The following is a 24,415-nucleotide window of genomic DNA, read 5'->3' as shown; positions in this document are numbered from 1 at the left end:
AACGTCAGAGTCACTTGCTGTCTTCAAGAAACGACTAAAAACTCTACTATATAGTCTCCACTTTCCTTCCTAATCTGCAATTGCCTCTCACAGGAATGTTTCACAGTATGTCTGATAATACTTTCTTTTAGAGAAAGTCTTATTTGTTTTAATTCGGCTAGTAAAAAAGCAGTTTTGATTTTTTAAAAACATCTTAAGTTAAATATTGTTAGCTCCTTTTAGCTATATATTTTTTTTCGATAGTCTACAGAACAAACCATCGTTATACAATAACTTGCCTAATTATCCTAACCTGCCTAGTTAACCTAATTAACATAGTTAAGCCTTTAAGTGTCACTTTAAGCTGTGTAGAAGTTTCTTGAAAAGTATCTAGTCTAATATTATTTACTGTAATCATTGCAAAGATAAAATAAATCAGTTATAAGAAATGAGTTATTAAAACTATTATGTTTAGAAATGAGTTGAAAAAATCTTTTCGTTAAACAGAAATTAGGGAAAAATAAGCAGGGGGCTTATAATTCAGGGGGTTTAATAATTCTGACTTCAAAAGTATGCATTTTGTGTTGGCCACTCTGCGTTACATTTTGGTTGTTTTTGGTTGTTTTTTTTTTTTTTTCAATTAGTGTCCTGTTTATGTTACTGTAGACTAGTTCGGTAAAAAGTAAAAAGAAAGAAAGAAGAAATGCCCGTATCCATTTAGTGTTTTTCCTTATCGCAACACAATAGTAATCTGGTAGTGTTTGGTTTGCTATGGCTTTATTGGGAATAATTATTGTGATCTCCCGATTGCAACAAAGAAATTCTGGGAAATGTTTCTAGACTGATGGCATTTCATGCAGTTTAGCCTTATAATCCTAAAATTTGAGCAAAATCATGTGTTTTGTCATCTCTTTAGACATTACGCAAGCAAATCATTCAAATACTAGCTCTATAATGATGCTGGTGAATTAGAAATGGTTTCTGCTGTTCTGACGTCAGTGCAGTTGTGAAAAAAAGTAGATTCTCATAGAAAAGGATTTTTAGGCTCTCCGTGTTTGATTTTCTTTTTTATATTTTCTTTTTTTCACCTCCCACCTGTGCTGATATACAGTCTTATTACACTGCTACTCGTGTAATTTTTTTCTAATATATATAGCGATATGAATACAATTTCACCAGATGACTTGAATATCTCTAGTTGGAAAGAATTTGTTATTTTAGATACACCGGGATGATGAAATATAATAAACAATCTACAAGCATAAATAAATACAAAGAAAAAAGAAAAAGATAAAAATACAGTGTTTTACTGTTTTCTGAGGAGCCTAACAGTATTCAGGCACATAATTAAATAATCAAATTCATAAATAATACTGCATAGTCTTTGCTTCATGAATACCTCAATAAAATTAGTTGTTGTTAAAGTTACAAACAGCACAATTTCTTAGACAATATTGATACTGATTTCTTCAATATTTATTCATTAATTTTCTTTTCAGCTTTGTCGCTTTTATTAATCTGATGTCGCCACAGCAGAATGAACCGGCAACTTATCCAGCATGTTTTTACGTAGCAGATGCCCTTCCTGTCAAAACCCATCTCTGGGAAAGATTTCTTGTATATCGATGCTGAAATTATATATTGTGCAGCCCTAGTGTGCGCACTTTTGTACACATAAAACTTTGTAGAGACCAGGCATAGACTTCTATCTACTGACCTGACAATATTTTCTCTCCATCAAACCTAAAATATAAAACTTAACCCAGAATTTTCCGATACACATTATTTAATATGTTTAATTATGCATTTCTTTTGTGGAGGCTACTGTGCAGAACCTTGATATTGCAAATAAAAAAAAGTAATACAATAGCACTTTTGGTTTCCTTTTTTCACATTAAAATCACTCAGTGAGCATGAAAACCCTAATCAATCAAAGCGACATCTCACTGAGCATTATAAAACGGTTAGTCTTTGTCTACTGTCATGTCTGAAAATCATCAGAGAAATAGCAATTGTGTTTAAACACTTGGCTGAGGCAAGCTCTTTGAAAAATCTAACAGAATTCTTTATTAACAGTCTGCAGAAATCCATCACTAATTAATCATTCACAATAAAAAGTGGCTGACAGCTTGCCTTTGCAGACACTGTTAGAGAGGCCAGGGAGTAATTAACAGGGGATGTATGACTTAATTAGGGAAATGTGGATTATTAACGTCCTCACCCTCTCCTGGTGGCAGAACGCGTGTGTTTGTGTGCATGTAGTCGAGGTGGCGGGGATTGGCTTTCATCTCTGGAAAAGAGAGTGAGCTCAAGTGTGGAAACGCCATCAAAAGCAGCACCTCATTTCAACCTGTAGTCAACATCCTTCTCTCGCTCGCTCCGGCTGAGGTACTTATGCTCAAATCGATGGAGCAAGAGGATATCTATGTGAACGTTATAGTGGGGCCATGAAAAGCACAGATGAATGGCCAAGTGCACTTTTTGAGTAAAAATGTCTCCAATGATTCATCAAAACATCTAAATGGTTCATTAGGCTTTGAAAGGTGACAAAAAAGAAAAGCTAATTTTAATTACAGACTTTAAAATATCAAACAAGTAGAAATGTATCATGCATTTTAGTCTAATTAACTGAAAAATGTGCCGTTGTTTAATTAAATTACACTATATTTGCTATTAAATTGGTGCATAAATAGCAAGTTTAGTAGTCAGAGATTTAAGAATCGTGACATTTAACAGGTGCCAACAGCATCAGCTAAAGTAGTTAATGCCTTAAAATAAACAAGAAAGAAGAAAAGCAGTTACTCAGTGATACTGATGATATTTTGTCGTATTTTAAACAGAGGCAAGGTTGAATCAGAACGAACCCATTTTAAAATGTCACCAAGAGGATAAAGATAGAAAATTAGGCAAACGTGAAATATGAAAAAAGGCCTAATACCCAAGGAGCCATGAGGTTAGTTAAAAGGGAATTTGGAGAGTACTGTAAGTGGATAGAAGCACTAATCATGCAGCACTGAGGCTTTCTAAGTATATCTGGATCCCATTACCCTAAGCGATGTGAAATGAGCTGGGTTACTAAGTACTAAAGAGACATTACGTTTTTATTCCTGCTGTTTTGTTAGGACAAGGACTGCATCCAATAGTGTTATAAATAAATAAATAAATAAATACCGTAAAGTCATAATTGAATTACCCTGTTTAGTTGCAAACCTGCATTACATTATTTTTGTGAACTTAAGCTTTTAGGCTATTAAAATCCAAGCATATTACAATATCAACAGTGGAGGTAAAAATAGAAAACAACCTGCAATTTCTGCATTTCAAAATCACTGTATAGTCCAGTTTGAAGTTTACCTAATATATTGTAAGTAAAGGAGCAGTTTTTAATCATATTTCACAAGTTACATATATTCTGAAGCACAATCCAGGGGATGGTAAGATAAAGAAAACTTTCAGATATTAATTATCGGACACCTATTGGATTACACCTTTATTATCTGACAAACCTTGTTTAAAGCAACTTTTTTTTTTTTGGAAATATGCTCATTTAGCTTAGAGTTAAACAGTTGAGTTTTACCATTAAATGCATTCTGTCTAAATCCCAGTCTGGGCGGGAGCACTTTTAGCTTAGTTTAGCATAAATCATTGAATTGGATTAGACTATTAGCATCTTGCTAAAAATACAAAAACGAAGAGAACGTTTTGATAATTTCCCTATTTAAAGCTTGTTTTTTTCTGTAGTTAGAACGTGTACTAAGACCAAGATGCTATTTGTTAATCTATATTTGTTAAAGATGCTAATTCGATTCAATGGTTTATGCCAAGCTAAGGTACAACTGTACCCATCTGACCTAGAAAAATCAGCCGAATGGGTACAAAAAGAATACAATTCAAACTGTTTAACTCTAGGTGACTATTTACAAAGAAATAGAGTGTTCCTTCAACTGGCAGTCAAACATTCCAATTTTCACTGACATTGCAAGAAGGTGAGTTGTTCTATAGTGGCTGAAACTTAGACCAAATGAAAGTCATAGGAACAACTCTTTCAGCTACAGCAAGTGAAGCTGCTTTTTCTGAACTTTATTTCTGAAATATTGCATTTGTACAATATCTAAACTATAATGCAAACTAGTAAAAAACGTCTGCACGAAATGTGGTGAATCTCCATGGGCAATTGGTTCAACAGTGGGGATCTGTGTCTTAGCATACAGTGTGTAAATATTTTATAGAGTTTGGACCATTAAGGCTGATTTATACTTCTGGGTCAAGTGATCGGCGTGACCCAGAGTGCCTGCCTTGCGTGTAGTCAAGCATTTATACTTCTGCATGCTGTTTGTGTTGCTCTGCAATAACACTTTCTAAACACTTGCTGGCAGTAGGTTTTTATTGTTCATCTGTTTTGAGTTTGTTTACGAGTGTTTTGTTTATTCTGGACGCTACAATTAGCTAAAATATTCTCATTCAGTGGGGAGAACCGGCGGACGTGCAACAACTTTAGCCATAAGGTAAACACAAAGCAAAAGCAAAAGGACTCGAACCTTGTAAACAATCGTTTCATCGGGCTTGTGGCTCTCAGCACCACCCAAGCTGACCATTTACAGAGTTTGAACTATGCATTGTTGCAACATGTAGTTACAATTTTGAGAGGTGCGCATCAGTGTCGGCGTCAGCCACAGCAAGGGCTATGCGACCGTGCGAAGGCTGCGATGGACCATACGCATCCATTTGACGCAGAAGTACAAATCAGCCCTAAGGCAGTGTGTCCACAAAAGCATTTTTTCTTGAGTTGAGCATTTGTTCCTGTTGTTGTCAATGGTAGAGCCACATTTACAGTTGTAGTCGCAATTATTAGCCCCCTTTAAATTTATTTTTTCTATTTTAAATATTTCCAATATGATGTTGAACAAAGAAAGGACATTTTCACAGAATGTCTGATAATATTTTTTATTCTGGAGAAACTCTTATTTGTTTTATTTCAGCTAGAATAAAAGCTGTTTAAAAAATTTTATACACAATTTTAAGGTCAATATTATTAGCCACTTTAAACTATATATTTTTTCAATAGTCTAAAGAACAAACCAAAAACTTGCCTAACTACCCTAACCTGCTAGTTAACCTAGTTAAGCCTTTAAATGTTTAAAAAACTGTATAAGGTGTCTTGAAATATATCTAGTAAAATAATATGTACTGTCATCATGGCGAAGATAAAATAAATGAGTTATTAGAAATTAATTATTAAAACTATTATATTTAGTAATGTGTTGAAGAAATCTTCTCTCCATTAAAAATAAATTGGGGAAGAAAATAAAAGATGGGCAAATAATTCAAGGGGGCTAATAATTCTGACTTCAACTGTATGTAGTGAGGTGCTGAGATGTCGTTTTACTGAGTGTTCAGCGTTTTCTCTACTGTTGCAAGTTAAAAAAATCATCAGTGTCACTTTTGAGCTAGCCATCCAATCACAGTGAAGGAGGAGCAGGACAATACCACACAACCGTCAACAAATATCTGCTAAAGACTTTAAACTTGTAACAGTACAGAGGGGATACTGTGTCAAACCAACCAACTGAAAAAAACGCAGCGCTGCAAAAACACTCAGGGCTGAGGATTTTTAGAACAGTGCTTGCATTTCTTTGAAGCAAAAACACATCAGTGGACACACAGCATGAGTACATTCTGCAGGGAAATAACTAAAACTAAATTTCTAAATCCACATTTTTCTGTAGTAACATTCCTATTTGCTAGCCAGTGGTGGAAAGAGTACTGAAAAATTATACTCCAGTAAAAGTACCACTACTTGCCCAAAAATGTTGTGCAAGTAGAGTAAAGGTATCTGTTGTGAATATTACTAAAAATATGAGTTAAAAGTAGCTTTTTCAAAAATACTTAAGAGTAGCGAGTATTATGCAGTATAAAGCTGATGCATTTACATGTAATTTGTGGATGTGTGTGTAAACGTAACATTCTGTAGTGCATTTGGCTATTGTTTAAGTCCATTTCAGTCATCGTACAGTTAAACAGCCAACTTGATTTTACCGAGCAGGACATGTTCCTGGATTAACATCTATGTTGATCCTGGAACAACATTCAAATCATTAATTAATTGATTCATTTTCTATTCGACTTAGTCCCTTTATTAATCTGGGGTCGCCACAGCGGAATAAACCGCCAACTTATATTTATTACGCAGCGGATGCTTTAAAAATTTACAGCTAGGGCTGGGTGTAGGAGTAGAGATTGCATTTGACAAAAATGATGTTCCTGGATCAACATAATAGATGTTAATCTAGGATCACATCATACTCCAGGATCGCAAATCATGACGTACTACAGTAAACATCCGCCATCTTCTCATCAGTGACATGAAGTCTAAACAGACTCTAGGACATCTTCGAGGACGCTTTTAATGCTTCCAAACAGTTTGCTGCATTTATTAATAGCCCATGCCTTAAGGTAGTTCAGTATTATGCGATTTACTTTCTATGTGCGATTTGATTGGACAGGAATCACAGGACTGTTTTTTCTGATCACCATAAACAGAAAAAAGTAGTGACTGCAGGTTATCGAAAAGTAGTGGAGTAAAAGTACTGATACTGCACTAAAAATGTACTCTAAGGAAAGAAACAGTACACATTTTTAAAACTACTTAGGAAACTAGAATTTTTGAGACAAACGATTACACACTGTAAAACCAGTCAAGTTGATAAACAGTCAAGTTTATCAAATTAAAAGAGTGTAGTTAACTCAAAATTTACTGAATGTTAATTATACTCATTTGAAAAGAGTTTTGAACTCAGTGTTAAAGGTAATGAGTTAATTAAATACCTAATTTCTTCAACTTAAATAAAGTAAGTTCACAGTACTCATATGGATTAGTTTTTTATTCACTCAAATATTTTGTAGCAATCGGTTTTCTCAAACGGTTTTAGTTGCCTTAACTTATCAGGTTTTACAGTACTCAGTTGGTTTGAGCTCTCTTCATTTATTGAATTTTTAGGGTGCTTTCACACCTGTGAATCGATTCAGTTGTTCCGAAACAGAGATTTTAATTGTTACATCGTTGCTCTTTGTTCGGTGCAGTTCGCTTTCACACGGCAAAGTTTCTAAACAGACCAAAATAGCTAAGTCATGTCATGTGTGAGTAAACTCTCCTCACTTTGGTCAGAGTTTCATGGTTTATTTTACAGAGCCCCGCTCTGAGTAGCTTCTGAGGGGGGTGGTGGTTTGGTGGTGTTTGACAGGGTGCGCGACATGTCTGAAGAGCGAGAAGGGATGCGGTGGGGAGGGGTGAGAAGGGTGCGCATCATATTTGAGGACCGGGACTGAGGCGCGTGATTTCCGGGAGATTATCCCTTGTTTGCGGGCATCCGGGAGTCTCTGTGCATTTGCAGAAGACTCCTGGAACTTCCGGGAGACTTGAGATGCCTGAAATGACCTCCCACCCTCCTCATAATTCTCTCTTCTTTTAGCCGTATGCCTATTACATAATAATAAAACACTGTAATATAGCCAGGCTCGGATCGTATCGCTTTCTCTCTACACTCGATCTGCTCCAGAGTTTGTTTTAATCGAGCCGAGACCCCCTCATTCACGCGATCTCGGAGTGATTTTTTTGGCGCAGATCCCAACATGATTGCTGGATTCACATATGCCAAACGAACCGTGCTAACTGGGCAAACTGGACAGGTTCCAAAAGAAAAGTCTAGGTGTGAAAGCACCCTTATTGTGCTCAAACTGCTTCATTTACTCAAATGGATTAAGTTCACAGTAGTAGTACTCATTAGGATTAGTTTTTGATCTTAAATGGTTTGTTGCAATCGGTTCCCTCGAATGTTTTGAGTTACCTTAACTTACAGTGTTGAGTTTTACAGTGCAGTAATTTGAGTATTTGTAATTAGTTACTTTACACTACTGCTGCTTGTCTAACAATCAAGAAACAAAAAGCCATCTTGAGTACATTTAGATCATTGCAACGTTCCTATTATTTGCCATTTGAACCAAATTATATTTGTATGAGTTCTAAATCTGAAATTAGGATGTGCATATTAGCATCTGAAATAAAGTGCACCACAAGTTGTACATGGGTGATTTAAAAACTGGCATGATTGTCTCATTACATTGTAAATGGATAATACACAGTCATTAGGCATATTAGGTTTTCATTGTGGGTCACCATCAGACATGGATATCGATCGAGGCTGAAACGTCTGCTGTATTTAGCATATATGAGGAAATCAATAACCATATTCTGAACTCTCCAACAACAGTGACAGGCAGAATCTTGAAAAATATCACTGCGCTTCCATTCGTATTTCGGTTACAGTTTGAGGACGGTGGAAATGAGACAAGCGATTTTAATCCATCAAGGGTGGAGACACAGAAAAAGATGCAGTGTTTTAAACATCTTTTTTGACAGTTAAATTGGTCCCATTTAGTTGAAGAAAAATGGAGGCAGCTATTACAACACTTTTACTAGATGCTGGATGCATCGAGGCCTTGCTGTACATCACAGTGCAGTGCCACTTATGGTTTCCAACAAATGGCCTTTCACAAATGGCTGCTAAGAGGCTGGAATGGTTCTAGCGGCAGAACATTAAACAACATGCGGGTCACTGCAATGAGTCTGCATCAGGATGATGACAGGACCAAAAACAAATGCCAACATTTGGGAAAGCAACATTTCTGGCTCTCTCTCGCTCACGATCATCAAGAAGCTAGCCAAACTCTCTAAACAAGCAGGAATTAGCAGGGTTTCTTTTTTCAAACACCAATCTAAACACATTTTAAAAACATTTACAACAAAACCAACAAGTTTTATTGTTTACTATAAGTCTGAACTTATTCTTCGACTACAGTGCTATTTGGAATGTAACTGCCAATGTTTGTAATAATAATAATAATAATAATAATAATAATAATAATAATAATAGGAAATAATAATAATAATAATAATAATAATCATGATAACAATAATAGGAAATAATAATAATAACAATAATAATAATAACAATAATAGGAAATAATAATAATACTAATAACAATAACAATAATATGAAATAATATAATAATAATAATAATAATAATAATAATAATAATAATAATAATATTGATAATAATAATAATAATAATAATAATTATAATTATTATTATTATTATTATTATTATTATTATTATTATTATTATTATTATAACAACAGGATATATAACAAAACTTGCATGGATTTGGATGAAGATGAATTCACAGTTAGATTCTGACATGAGCTCTGCACTGAATGGAAATTTTGATTTTTGCTATTTATAATCAAAGTTGGGTGTAAAGCATTCCTCAGTAACACAATACTCTTTTACAATTACATATTTGGGGAATGCATCAATGTAACAAATTACATTTTACATTTGTGTAGTTTAATTACAGTTAATTACAGTTATTACAGTTACATTACAAATTTAGATTTTAGAAGAAAAAAAATGCTTCTTTTAAAAAACGTTTTCCACTGCAACATCAGATACTAAGCTTAAATAGCTTATTATAGCTGGAAATAGCTGGGGAATGTGCTGCTGCTGTCGAGTGTTTGGTTCCTTAAGAGGAAATGCAGATAATACTTTGATTTCACTGAGCGTAAAACAATTAAAAGATTGCTGTGAAATTTAGTCTACGTCCAGCTTCTAAAGAACTTTCGACTGCTTTTAACTCAGCCAGCAACTTGCTCAAGCACTTAAACAGAGAGCATTCTACAACAATACTTGTTACCAAGTAGAACACTGGCGTCCAAAAATACAGCGGTGCAACTCAGCCTAAACAGGTTAAATTGGATTTTAGTGCAGGATCGGGAGTGAGGGTATCTTCTGAATGTAAAGAGAAGCCTAGCTGCTTATGGGGGCATTCAAATATCGCATATTTTGCGCGCAAAACCTCATTATTTCTAATTGAGGCTTGCATCATGCATATTGGGATCACGTATTTAACATGTGCACAAGATTGAACCTATGAGTCACGTGACCAGAACTGACAGATCAGCTTCAAACTTCGTAGAATATACACATTTTGGTAGACTAATTACTTCAGACAGAAACAGAACACCCAAACACCGCAGTGCTTGCATGCAATAAAAGTCAATTGTTACAGGTATCCAGTTTTCTTCATGTCTTCTTTTGTGCTAAAAAAAGTGAAACAGGTTTTGAACAAGTAAACGATGAGAGAATTTTGAGTTTTGGGTGAAACATCTCTTTTGAATATGTCAAGCTGCTGTGATCAACCCATTGTAATGTTTTTCAGTGAATATTAAATTACTGAAGTATTTGCTATTTTTGTAGGGATATTTTTATACGTTTTAAAATTAACTTCAAAGTAAAGTAATTAGTAATGTGCTTACTTTTTAAACAAAGTAATTAGTAATGTAATCAGATAAAAATTTTCCAGTTGTAGCCAGTAATTTGTAATCTATTCCATTTTTAAAGTAACTTACCCAACACTGTTTATAATAGATATTTTCTATGCTATGCTAAAAGGACCTACGGTTACATATACACAATCCCCACAAGTTTTGAGAATGATATCTGCATATGAATGCAATAATTAGTGTTAACCAAAAGAATAGACCAAACAAAACTATCATATGTCAAAACAGATGTGGATTAAGGCTTGAGCACTCTCACTAATTTCAGAAGCAGCCTCCGTGATTTAAATCTGGAAGTGGGCCTGCATTTGATCTGGCTACTCGGTTTATATTTTTTATGTGTGTAAATAAACATATCTTTAAAACCATATTGTTGTTATAATAGGAGTCCATTTCAAACGATACATTTATTATATATTTTTTATTTTTTATTTTTTGTCCTTAAGTACTCCCACTCACTGTACTGCATCTGCAAATATTTTCAACATTTAATTGATGCAACTGTCCATTGTTGCATAAAAACTGTAGTGAAGTGCAAAAGTACTGCATATTTAGAAAATAACTCTGTTTTATAAACAATTAAACTACAAGAAAACATTGCTCATTGATTTAAAGAAGAAAAAAACAAGGCTTACAGTTCACTTGCATTTTGCAATTATTCTATGACTATCAGCAATAAAACCAATAAGATCTGCAAGATTTAAGTATGTACTTATTCTTGACTTCATGTCAAAAACCCATCTAAACCTGTTAATTATAAATCTTTACCTTTTTGCTATAAAGCCAATTAGACCAGCAAGAGTTGACTGTTTACTACTGTATAAGTCGGAACTTACTGCTCACTACAATTTAAAAAAGCCAACTGGACTTACTATTGACTACAGTTTGATTATATACTTTCTGACTATGAGTCGGTAAAATCAGTTAGATTAATTTAGACTGTAAAATCAATTAGACTGTTGACTAGACTTTACTAGTGTCTATTTTTTTTACTATTGACTATAAAACTAACCGTGCAATTTGATACTATACTTACTCTTCAACTGTTGGTGAAAAAAAAAAAAACAGGTGATCAATCTAGTATGAATAAAAACAGCTAGATTAGAATAGAAAGTATACGTCAACTTTGAGTCAATAAAACCAACTACGAGCCTATCAATTATTGGTTTCAGCATGGAAGCATTTACAACAACAACAACAACAACAACAACAGACTTATGACTATGGCAGACAGATTGATGACTATGAGTTTGTACATACTCCACAACTATTAGTTAATGAAACTAATAAGACCAGCTACACCAGACTGTCAACCATGACTCAATTAAACCTTGTAAATGCACTGTAAATTATGAGTCTGCATCAGCAAAGACAACAAGAGTAAAATTAATTACTAACATTTTGAGAAAAAATCATCTTACGGAAAGCAAAACTCTGGAACAAGCAGCAATTTGTAGCAACACCTCTTGATAGACATTTTCTTACACTAAAACTAACCACATTTACTAACATCTACGAGAGTGCACTTAGCTTTCAACTATGAGTCAATAAAACCAATTAAACCAACTACACTAGATTGTCAGCAAAGAGTCAATAAAACCACTTTTACACTTTTAAAAGACTCACTGTCAACTATAAGCAACCCAGGCTCATTCTAAAAATGTAGTCTGTGGACGTTTCTGAAGACTGCGAATTATGTAGCCGGAGGTACGTATGACTGCATTTAATTTTTTAAGCAAATGCTACAAGGTGGTGTGATGTCGTTCCTTTTCGCACTTACCGGCTGACAGCTTACCTCCGTGTGGAGGGCTTTCCCGTCGCAACTAGTTTGTTCAGTTAGCTCATTGTGTAGGAGCTGAGAGGAGCTGAGGACAATAACAATGACTGGGTTCGAGTCCGGGGAAGATCGGTTCCAGAAATCAGGTAAGACAAAAACAGAATCCAAAAAATAAAGTGAAAAAGTGAAATCCGAAAGCGTAGTAAAAATCAGACGAGGGCTTTTCTTTTTCTGGACGGCTATTGTAAATTGTTGGTTGGGTTTAGGGAAGTAAGCGGGTGGGTAGGTCAATCAGTAAAATTGGTTGGGCTTAGGGAAGGATAAAGGTGGGTCAGCCGATTGGCTGGTCACACAGTCAATCATTCAGTCAGACAGACGGTCGTTCGACAGGGGCTTCTGCTGGGTTTACGCGAGAACAGCGCGGGCGCAAACGGCACTTACGAGAGACGTTTGAGATACGAAAAAGCACACACAGCGGCCTCTCGTGGTTTCGCGAAAACAAAAACTGCAAAATTACGTACCTTCCAGGACGTATTTCGCGGTCTCCAAAAATGTCCACTGGACTACGTTTTTAGAATGAGTCTGGGTTAACTATATGTCAGATTCATCCCAATTGTCAGCCAAAAAATAAATACATGAAAACCAACTAGACTTACTTTCAACTATGAGTCAATAAAACCAATTTAACCAACTTTTAAAAGACTCATTGTCAACTATAAGTCAGCATCAGTACAATGGCCACACAAAAAAATAATTACATAAAACCAAATGGACTTACTTTCAACTATGACTTGTCTTCCAGACCAATCATCATTGATCATCTGAATATTCCCAAAATGGATGTCGCTGAAGAATATGCGATTGTGCGGTGAACTCTCTTGCCGATAATCAAACGCTAGAGCAATGACATTCTTAAAGTAGTCCGGATTCTCGAAAGGTTGTAATGGGGAGTTGAGATCGCTCTCGTCAGATAGATGGATGCTTTTCAATATAGTCCTTTCAGAGTACAGAAGATAGCCTCCATATCTTTGGCAAGCAAAGCCATCTTCGGCCAAATAGCCATGAGCGCAAGAACAGGTCCTCCGTCCGCTGCCCAAGTGAAAACACAACTGCTGACAACCTCCATTACTTCTCGCACATGGGTTGGTGCCTGCATGCGAAAGCATACAAAAGGCATCACTGTATGCACACTGAGATTTTCAGATTAAATCTGGTTAGTCATGTAACATATGAGACATAATAAAATTAACTCATTAAGTTGAAACCTCAACCTTTCTCCCGGCCTTTGTTAAACACTTTCACATCCTTCAGGTTGACGCCAAGGCCGCTTCTCATGGTGACAGCATCGGTGGCATCGCTCTTGAATCCACGGCGGATTGATCCATTGGCATGAGCTCTGCCAGAGGAAAGGTATGGAAAGAGAATCTGACATCAGTGTAATGGTGGCAGTTATCTAATTAAAAGTAGCAAGACTCATTAAAACACTACTTTAGCTACAAAGCCAAGAGAAAGCGTCACCTTGCTCATGACTTACGGTAAAAGCTATTTACATAAGGCCAACGGAGTCTGCCTGGGAGATGACAGAAACATACGGCAGGTCTCATAATAACCTTGCTCAGAAGGGGTTAATCCATTGAGACTGTAGCAGCTGGCTCCTTGGGCCACTTTGGAGAGTGTAGCACTTAGTAAAATAATAAATTACCTGTCAGACCAGTAGATGTAAGCCCCGAACACAGCCACAGAGAACAGGTCCACATTGGCGGCTGACAGTACAATCTCTCGGCCCTCCCCGGTTTCAAGGTTGATCCTTTCTATCTTGTCGGTCCGGGCGTCGCACCAGTATAATCTATTTTCCTAGAAAGCAATTTGAAAATGCACATCAGCGCCTCTCCCTTTGAGCAGCTCCATTTTATCAGTATCAGAAGAAAAGAGAGTGAGTGGAGTGGTGGGAAGTTGCATCATGTCGCTCTACCTCATAGTCAATGGTGATTCCATTCGGCCAGGCGATGCCAGAGCTGACCAGAGTCACTTGGTCTGATCCGTCTAATCGAGCGCGGCCTATGCAAGGGTTTTTACCCCACTCGGTCCAGAATAAATAACTGTTAATTGGGGAAAAAAAAAAAAAAAGGTCCTGGTTACAAATTCAACAATTCTATATTTAACAGCGATCTTAAAGAAACAGTTCAGCAAAAATGACATGTTGGCATATTTATTAAAAAAGTACTGCATGAATCACTGTGAACATACTATGCTTTTGAACTGACTATTTGTAATGTATCATGTGATTTGATTTTTAAACCTCACTTCCATAAAGATGCAAAAGTATCCAATGAGTCTGCATATGACTTGTATATTACTGATAATGAAGTCAATCCCAAAATTATTCATACCCCAGGGGCAAAAGTTTCCAATTACTCATTCATCAGTAAATATATATTGCCATGGGCAGGTTGTCATCAACACACGTTACCCCTTACTTAAAACTTCTCTGATTCTGATGTAGCCTTTGTGGATCGCTGTAAAACACTCTACCGACCTACATATCCCATCATGATCTGCAGTCACACACCAGTTCCAGTTTACCTCCTGATTACACACACACAGATGAAGCTGATTACATGATTAATTACATGGACCATATTTACAACACTCACACACTCATCCAGTGCTGAGTCGTGTTTCACTGCAGTGTTAAGGTCTAAAAATGTTCTTGTATTGCCTCACTGTGTTTTGAGCCTTTGTTTGTTTATGAGTGTTTTCCACCTGCATCGACCCTTTCGTATGGTAGCCAAGAGAGTTTAATGTGCTGCAATTTAAGAAAGCACATGCAGTTACCAAAAACACCAGCAAGTAAAGAGATGATCTTCATCAATTTGACAGAAAAAATGTTGAAACGGGTCACAACACAAACAACTGAAGAAACGCGCCGCATATTAGATTTAACTCCTTTGGTCAACCCCATAATTACAGATTGAGATTTAAACTTTATTGAAATCAAACATACATTTCATAGAGACCTTTAAAGAACAGTTTTGAAAAAAAAAAAACAATTAATAATAAATTTGGCCAATTGTTTACTATGATTGTGAATAATTGTTTATTCACCCTAATATCATTTTAAACGTATATAACATACAGTACAATAGTGTAGATTGTTTTAACTATCCAAAGGTACAGTAGTCTGCTTATGACTGGTGTATTACTGAATACATCTAGACATCAGCCCAGTAAAACCTTGGCATATTTGTTAGAGATCTATGAAACATGAACTTTTTCATTGAATTGATTGATTAAAAACTTCACATGTCCATACTTCAACCTTACATGAAGAGTTCAGATGAAGAATACACCTCTGGGATCCTTGATTCACCATAATGTCATTCCAGACTTTTCTTATTTGTGTAGAAAAAATCATTTCAAGGTATAAAAAATACCCCAGAGTGATTCAAATGACTCATGCATCTCTAGTCTTGATCATGTTTTGTCAAAACTACTTATCCCTTGACATATTGACATTGACTCATGAACATCTTGTTAATTAAATAACTACAAATCTTGAACAAAATACCCTTTACAATTTAATCCATTCACTAAATCATCTCATTCAATTGGTAATACATTTCAAATCCAACTGATAAGTTACTTAGAGTTTTAGCTGTTTGGTAAGAGAGATATAAAGTACTATTATGATACTGTTTACATCATTTTTGAAGCTTGAAAGCTTCCCCGTTCACTATAAAACGTCAAGGAAAAGAGAAACCTGCACAGAATTTCTGAGTTTATACTCCACAGAAGAAAGCTCTATGGGTTTGAAATAACAAGATGGTGAGTAAAAGATGTCACAATTTTCATTTTTGGGTGAGCTACTCCTTTAAAGTGTATAACGGTTGTTACACTACCAAAGAAACATCATTCAAAGTTCGACTCAACTGGAACAGGAAAAGACAGCTTTTACAGCCTTAGGCTTGAATGGGTGGCTTTTTTTTGGATGTCTGGGATTTAGAAGATCCCCATCCTGATGCTGTCTGCTGTCAGTAGATAGATGGGAGATGGGTTAAAGCACTCTTATGTTGAAAACCTCTTTTTTCGGTGTGTGATTCTGATTGCAGGGTGTAAACATCAAACTTGAGGCAAGCACAGACAAAACGCAGACAAATGGAGACTGCAAAGTTTGACTCTAATTGCTGAAACAAAACAGTAATGGACTACAAAATGGGTCTGCGCCTCAATAGAGATGCATATCTGCTGGGTTTAAATATTTAATTTGGTTCATTAGTGGAGGCCAAGACATTTTAAAGCTAATTTTGTCAGCAAAACCACCCTAGTCAGATCGTAAAATATATTTGACCTTCAAAGATTTAAATTGCATCTCATTTCTTAACCAAGAGCTCATTATTATCTGGTCTAATGCACTTGCATAGTTGCCTAAAATGTACTCTGTAACTTGCAAACTCTTTCAGAAGATGTATTACTGAACAGCAAAAAATGTTAAACTCATGCACTGTCTTGGAGGCATTTGACATACCCTCTTTGTGGATGCACTGCAATGGCTCTTGGCTGATCCAGTCCTTCTGATATTACAACTGACCGGTAGAGTCCATTCAAGCGAGCGATTTCAATGAGGTTGAGGCCATGGTCTGTCCAGTAAAGGTTACCTGGTGTAATAAATAAATGCATGACATAAACAAACAGAAAGTACTCATTTACAATTTAAATTTGATCATATTACATTGCATTTATTGGTCATATGCACACTATTCAGGTGTACTGACATATTCTTATAGAACTCTTCAGTATGAAGCTTTTGATATGCATTACAAATGGAACACTTTGCAGTGGTTATTTGGATAATAAATATTAGTATAATAAAAGAGTGGGAAATATAATGTTCTCAGTGCCACTTTTCTGTACAAATAATGCATACGCTGGGCAATCTTAGTGGAATATGGCTATTAATAAGAATGTAATTACCAAAACATAAGAACATGCTTAGGGCGTATGTCCACCAATGCGTTTTTGCAAAAAAAATGTGGTGCTCTCATTGAAAACAACTGAAAATAATTAGCTTACTATTATAAGTAAGGCCCAATCCCAATGCACCCCTTAGCCCTTCCCTTTACCCAATTATATTTAGCTTGAAGGCGTAAGGCTAAGCAGAGGGACTAAATAGCCCTTGAAACTTGAGATTTTCCAGGACCACATAAGAAACCAAGGGGTTAAAAAATTACCAGAATACTGCAGCTACAAAGGCAACAGGGCTACACATGCAAGTCAGAAGACATGCAAATTTAAGTATTTTTTGGCATTATTAAGAATTTTACAACAAACAAGCATATGTTGTAATACATTAATGACGGCGTTTGTGTTTTATGCTCATGTTTTGCTTTTTTTTTTAAAAAGATAACAATTTTCAATTAAAGCTAAATTTTGCTATCTATAATCCATAATAATAACTCCTGTATAAAAGTTTCACATCATACTTTCACATCTGTCACTTGATGACACTCGTATATCCCGTTAAAAAAAGTCTACTGGCAAGGAATGACATTTTACAGTGTCTGGTATATCATTAATGTTGTGTTTACATAGATGAATATGGCCACCGTTTAAATACACAGTACAGTTACGAGCTTACTGCTACATCATTCCGATAACATAAAATTATAGAATAAAAAAAATATAACTTTGATTGGGCATAAGTAATTGCTTAAGACTAACTTTTTTATTATTGCTTTTAATCTATAAGGATTTCTGACATTGTTAACTATTTGTGCATTTTAGTAATTTATGTTTTTTATTGGTGTTCTATTGTTCTGTAGCGCTTTGAGTTTGAGAAAAGCTCATTACAAATAAAATGTATTATTATTATTATTATTATTATTATTATTATTATTATTATTATTATTATTATTATAAGCAGGAAAAACAGAAGTTCCAGCACAATCAGGAATTTTTACTGTTTTTTATTAATTGAGCCCCATTTCAGTCCTGAAACCTTAGCAATAGTATAGCAACTTATATTATTATTGTTTTATATGCTGCTAATAAACCACAGAAAATGGGTTGAATGGAGTATATCTCCATCCACGTCCTAAGTAAAGAAAAGGTCATATTGTATTATCATAGTTTTAATAAAAATAATTTTAATTGTAAAAATCATGGACACTTTATCGATACACCCCTGAAACTGTTATTATAGTTCAGTGATGATTGACAGGATGGTAATACACTCCATAATTGCTGAGTTAACCCCAAATAGGGTAAAATATGGACAAACCATATTTAATAATCTTTAAATATTTATTAATATTTATTTGATATTTAACAAATAACTTTAATGAAAAGTGCTAGAATACATTGCCACATTGTTCTGATAACAATATATAGAACTGGGATTAAGCCTAAGCACTTAGGTAAGTAAGTTAAGTAAGTACGTAATGCACATTTATAGAGCACATTTATTAAGTAATATTTATATATATATAAATATATTTACATACATATATATATATATATATATATATATATATATATATATATATATATATATATATATATATATATATATATATGCAAGAAAAACAGAAGTTCCAGCACTGTCTAGAACTATTTTTACTGTTTTCATTAATTGAGCCCTATTTCAGTCCAGAAAACCTTATAGCAATAGTATAGCAACTTATAGCATTATTGTTTTATATTCTGCTAAGATACCCAAGAAAATGGGTTGAGTATTTTTCTTTACCAAAGTAAAGAAAAGATCACGTTTTATTATTTTAGTTTTATTAAAAATAATATTTATTGTACAAATCAAGGACATGTCTTTATTTCTGCTGTATAAAACCAGGAGACTACTTTGTCATATAGAACTGAACTTTGAATTTTGTGAACTCTTATACCCCTTACACTGTTATTATAATTCAGTGATGATTGACTGTATGGTAATGCACTCCATAAATGCTGGGTTAACCATAATTTGGGTAAAATATGGACAAACTCAACCGTTTATTAAGTGGCACTCAGGGAGAATTAGTATTTTCTCTTAACATGTCTACTTCTGTTTTAATAGGTATGTTTTTTAATGTTTCACAAAGCTAAATTTAGACCATTATGTTTTTAAATCATGTTGTGAAATTAGACATTCTAGTCTTAAGTAACAACCTCCCCAAACTAATGCATGAATAATCTTTGTTTGGATTGTAATTAAAGTGCAGTGGTTGGCTCAAAATTTCAATTGCTGCCAAACGTTCAGCCTGTAGTAAATCAGAATAAGACATTGTTTATAAACTCATATTTTTATGAATTTGTTTAGCTTAATAAATGTTTATTTAATGAAGAACTTTATTAAAAAGTACTAAAATACACTAGCATTGAAATAATAAATTGATGTCAAAATGTGTCTAACCAGCAATCCAATCAACTGCGATGCCCTCCACTCTGTTGATGCCAGTGGTGATAATGTCTTCCCTCCACGTCTGATCCCTCTTGGCTCTGGAGATCCGGTTTAAACCCATGTCTGTCCAGTAAACTGTATCATTTCCTGCATCAAGAAGCATGTGTTTCATTAGGAGCAGAGTCAGCAACATAAATTCATCTCAAGACACTTTACATCCATGATCTCAAACTCAATTCCTGAAGTTCCACAGCTCTGCTTAGTTTAGCTCTAACCACCTCCAACTCATACCTGCTTAACAGTCCAGAGTAGTCTTAAACACCTTGATTAGTTGGATCAGCTCTGTTTGATTAGGGTTGGAGCAAAAATATCATGGTCAAAAACACATGAGGTGGTAGAAGCACAGAAAAAAATACTGGGTTCCAACCAATTCCTTCATCTTGTCTCAATGCAAATCAATTATGCTAATTCTGTTCAATTTCACTTCTTTTACAAGATGTAAAAAAAAGACTTTGGTGTCTCCATAATGGGTCTGTAAAGTTTCAGCTCAAAAAACCCATCAGATTATTTATTATATAATGTAGATTATACCCATTTTGGTGTCTGAGTACAGTGTTGCTGTTTTGTAGCCTGTAAATGCACATTTAAATGCTTAAATGCTTCTCCCCACCCACCGCTCCAACGTGCGTGTCTGCTTCTCATATGTCAGATAAACAGCAGTCAGTGATAGACAGACACAGATGAAGCTGAAGTGATGTCATGACTCAAAAACACCAAGTTAGTTTATTTGATGTATTATTGGTGAAGTTTATTCAAGCCTTTCTGACATGATGATTCATACACAAATGCTGTTTGCAGTACACACACACACACACACACACACACACACACACACACACACACACACACACACACACACACACACACACACACACACACACACACACACACACACACACACACACACACACACACACACATAGGTTTACCATGGTGATTTCAGTGGCTTACTCTCTTTATTACAAGTATGCTCTATTCTAAAATTATTTTGAACTTATTATATTAATTATTGAGGTAGAGCTGATCACAGAGGGTTGTAACAAATGTTTTGGTGTTTTTAATTTGGACACACTATACCTACACACAGTTCTATCCAAACAGCTTTCAAAAGTTGATTTTCATCACAGATGCCCTTTAAGTTGATTGAACATAAACAATTAAGTTGTCCCTTCAAAAACCTCAAGAACTGTGATGTTTCAGCTTAATTTAAATAAGCAGCAAAACTATATATATATATATATAATTTTTTTGAGTGAAAATCACGTTGAAGAGAAATGTTCAGAAAGATAGAGAAAGTTCAATCAAAACATTTTATTCTGCCGTCATTTATGCAACCTTCACTTGTAACAAACCTCTTTGAGTTTCTTAAAAGAACATATTTTGAAAAAAATTGTATTGTAAACCCCAACAGTCAATTTGATCAAATAAAATAAGTGTAGTTAACTCAAATTTTACTGAAAGTTAATTCTACTCAATTGAAATTAATTTTGAACTTAGTGTTAAAGATGAGTTAATTAAAGATCTTATTATTTCAACTAAAATGAAGTTCAAAGTACTCATAGATTAGTTTTTTTTTAAACTCAAACTGTTTGAGTTGCCTTAACTTATTTGGTTTTACAGTGCTCAGCAGGTTTAAGTTCTCTTCATTTATTGGCTTTTACTGTGCTCAAATTGCTTCATTTTCTTAAATGGATTAAGCTCATAGTACTCATTTGTACTAGTTTTTTAAATTAAATGGTTTGTTGCACTCAGTTTCCTTAAACAGTTTGAGTTACCCTATCTTTTTGGGTTTTACAGTGTGTTTGTAACCCTTGTTTCTCCTACTCTTTGAGTCAATGGTTTCCCACATTTTTCAGACAAAAAGAAACCCATTAAGATTTTTAAAAAAAAATTCAGAGAAAGTAAATAGAGTGTAAATTTTCATTTAAAATGAGACTACACCTTTAAAGTGTCAGGTCCAAGCCTCTGGATATTTGAACTGAGAATTTAATGAAAGTAAATCTTTTATAAAATCACAGTTTTCACTACATTCTCTATATTGTAGCTTTTTGCATCCTGGACACCAATATTTCAATATTTATAAGAGCTAAATAGCTGTCTGACACATCTGAGATTAGACCATAACATTTGGTTGTAACGTATGTTGCCAGATTGAGGTAAAATATGCTTTAAGATTTAAATATTTTTTCAATTGTGTGAGATGATGAGCTTATACCAGACCTAACAACTTGACCAACATGTACAAAATGTGATTTTTGGAAACTAGATTGGTCCATACAAATTACAAGAGAGTTTCCCATGAAAAATATCAAAACGGGAGGGTGGCAGGAAAAATGGCATGTTGGCTGGTATAGATCAGGCATGAATATAAATATTACAATAATAATATAAAAACTAAGTAATAGAATTACTTAGTTGTATAAATCATTCATTCATTTTCTTTTCAACTTAGTCCCTTTATTTATCAGGGGGTTGCCACAGTGGAATGAACTGCCAACTTATCCAGCATATGTTTTACGCAGCAGATGCCCTTCTAGCTGCAACCCATCACTGAGAAACACTCATTCACTCTCATACACACAAATACTGTACACTACAGCCAATGTAGATTCCCCATTTATCTATACCACGTCTTTGGGCTTTTGGGGTAAACCGGAGCACCCGAAAGAAACCCACACAAACATGAGGAGAACATGTAAGCACCACACAGAAATGTCAATTAGCCCAGCCGAGGCTCGAACCAGTGACCTTCTTGCTGTGAGGCGACAGCGCTACCCACTGCGCCACCCTAGTTGTATAGTACTATAATTAATATAATGCTAATAATACTAATACAAAACATTACAAACATTCAGTACTACTGTATTACAGCATGTATATTAGTATCATTTGATATTCATTATATAATTCATTTACTTTTGGCATCTGATAGAATGTTTAGACTAAGAAACTGCGATGTGTGATGTCAAACTTAACAAGTCGATAATATCTACAGTAGCCAACAAACAAAGCGCACATAAAAACACTGTGCAGCAAACAAATCAAACATAATTAGCGATGACTAAAAGATTGCTTTGACAGAATCATTCTTTAAATGTAACCGGTATTTGTGGCGAGAGTAATGATTTATTGGTGTCGTCCTGTTATTATGAATTCACACTCGGCTAGCGGATCTCTCATACACGCGACAGCAAGCCAGCTGGAAGACCCTCATCTGTTTCATGCTCCAACAAGCTGCCTCTTAATAACATGCAAATGGTATGCATGTGTAATCAGCTGTCATAGGCTGAATCGGACTGGGCTTTTCTTAACCTGAGATGAGCTCATTCGGCTTATAGGCGAAAGCATTTGCATAGAGATTCTCTGACCATCTGCCTGTATTGCCCTGCTGCTGAGGTCAGCAATTCTCAACCCACATTGAATAAAAAATATAGATAGATAGAAAGATAGATAGACCTAGTCAGCTAATGCATTGAGTTTTAATTTATTTTTTAATTTTTTAATTTTGTTTTGTTTAATTTAATATAAATTTTTTTTATTGTTATTAATGAATGAAGTGTACTTATTTATTTTTATTTATTTTATTTTTTTATTTATATATTTATTTTAATTAATTCATTAATTTCACTTATTTTATTTCATTATATTTTATTTTTTTATTAATTTAGGATACATATATATCCCCATTCAAGTTGTATACTTATGCCTAATTAATATCTTGCTAAATTGATTATTTAATAACACTAAATTATATGACTATACTGCAGTGTACATACAACAACAACAAGAACAACAATAATAGCACTGTTATTGGCTCAGGCAATTGTTTTTAAATTTAAAATATTAAATTATTAATTAATAAATTACAAAACTATTTGTACAGATTTCTTGTTACCGTGCTTATTACGTTTACAAATATAGAACTAAAAATACAATTAATTAATTAATTAATAACAATAATATAGACTTTAATAATAATAATATACATGTAAATATTATATTTAATAATATAAAACTAGCTCAATAAATATATAATAATAATAATAATAATAATAATAATAATAATAATAATAATAATACTAATAGCGCTGTAACTGAACTGTCAGACAAATTAGTTGTGTAAAATACATTTTTACAGGGATGTCAGTCAATAATATTAATTTCTTCTGATCTTTTCTATTACATTAAAATAATAATAACAACAACAATTATTACTATTATTCTTATTATTTCTTTAATTATTATTATAAGGGTTTAAACAAAAGATTACATATTAAATATCCATTTATAAATTCATTGACAAAAAACCCTGCACCATCTGTGTACTTATCCTCAGCATCAGCGTGACTGTATTTTTCAGCCCAGTGTTTGTTGGTTGTTAGTTTACAGGAGAAGGAAAGGTCAGGTCACATCTGAATGACTACAGTAGGCAGTGTGTGCTAATGCATGCGTATGTGTTTGCATGTAAATGGAAATGACTGTTAGAGCGATAATTTGGTGCCATCACATGTGGACTGCCCTCTTGATGCTGACTTAATTTATACCACTTGTCACCACAAACACTCCCCTGAAACAAGCTGAATAATCTCACATCAGAGACCGCTGTCAATTTAACCTCATTCACAAAGAGAATAATGCAAAGGATGACAACAAGCCCTTGTTCTAAAAAACACTAATGTGTGGGTGTAAGGAAGGCAATGCATGTTTTTTACAATAATAATTTAAAATAATAATAATAATAATAATAATAATAATAATATTTTATTGTAAAAACTTTCATTCATTCATTTTGCTTCGGCTCAGTCCTTGATT

At 34.3% G+C, this 24,415-nt stretch overlaps 1 protein-coding gene across 4 annotated transcripts in view; it reads right to left on the bottom strand.

Moving 5' to 3' along the window:
- lrp1bb (low density lipoprotein receptor-related protein 1Bb) overlaps positions 1 to 24,415 on the bottom strand; it is a 631,192-nt gene that overhangs the window by 143,743 nt on the left and 463,034 nt on the right. For all 4 annotated transcript variants that reach the window (XM_087268160.1, XM_087268163.1, XM_087268161.1 and 1 more), the window contains 6 exons: positions 19,556 to 19,690; positions 16,679 to 16,808; positions 14,126 to 14,252; positions 13,856 to 14,007; positions 13,425 to 13,549; positions 12,932 to 13,303 (listed from right to left, as the gene is read on the bottom strand). In XM_087268160.1, the coding sequence (XP_087124286.1) occupies positions 12,932 to 13,303; positions 13,425 to 13,549; positions 13,856 to 14,007; positions 14,126 to 14,252; positions 16,679 to 16,808; positions 19,556 to 19,690 (1,041 nt within the window). The remainder of the gene's footprint in view (positions 1 to 12,931; positions 13,304 to 13,424; positions 13,550 to 13,855; positions 14,008 to 14,125; positions 14,253 to 16,678; positions 16,809 to 19,555; positions 19,691 to 24,415) is intronic.

The sequence above is a fragment of the Danio rerio genome, chromosome 9 (genome assembly GCF_052040795.2).
Source record: "Danio rerio strain M-AB ecotype USA chromosome 9, GRCz13ab, whole genome shotgun sequence".
NCBI classification, from domain to species: Eukaryota; Metazoa; Chordata; class Actinopteri; order Cypriniformes; family Danionidae; genus Danio; species Danio rerio.
Note: the sequence above shows the minus strand (reverse complement) of the source record. Positions and strands in the feature narration are given on the sequence as shown.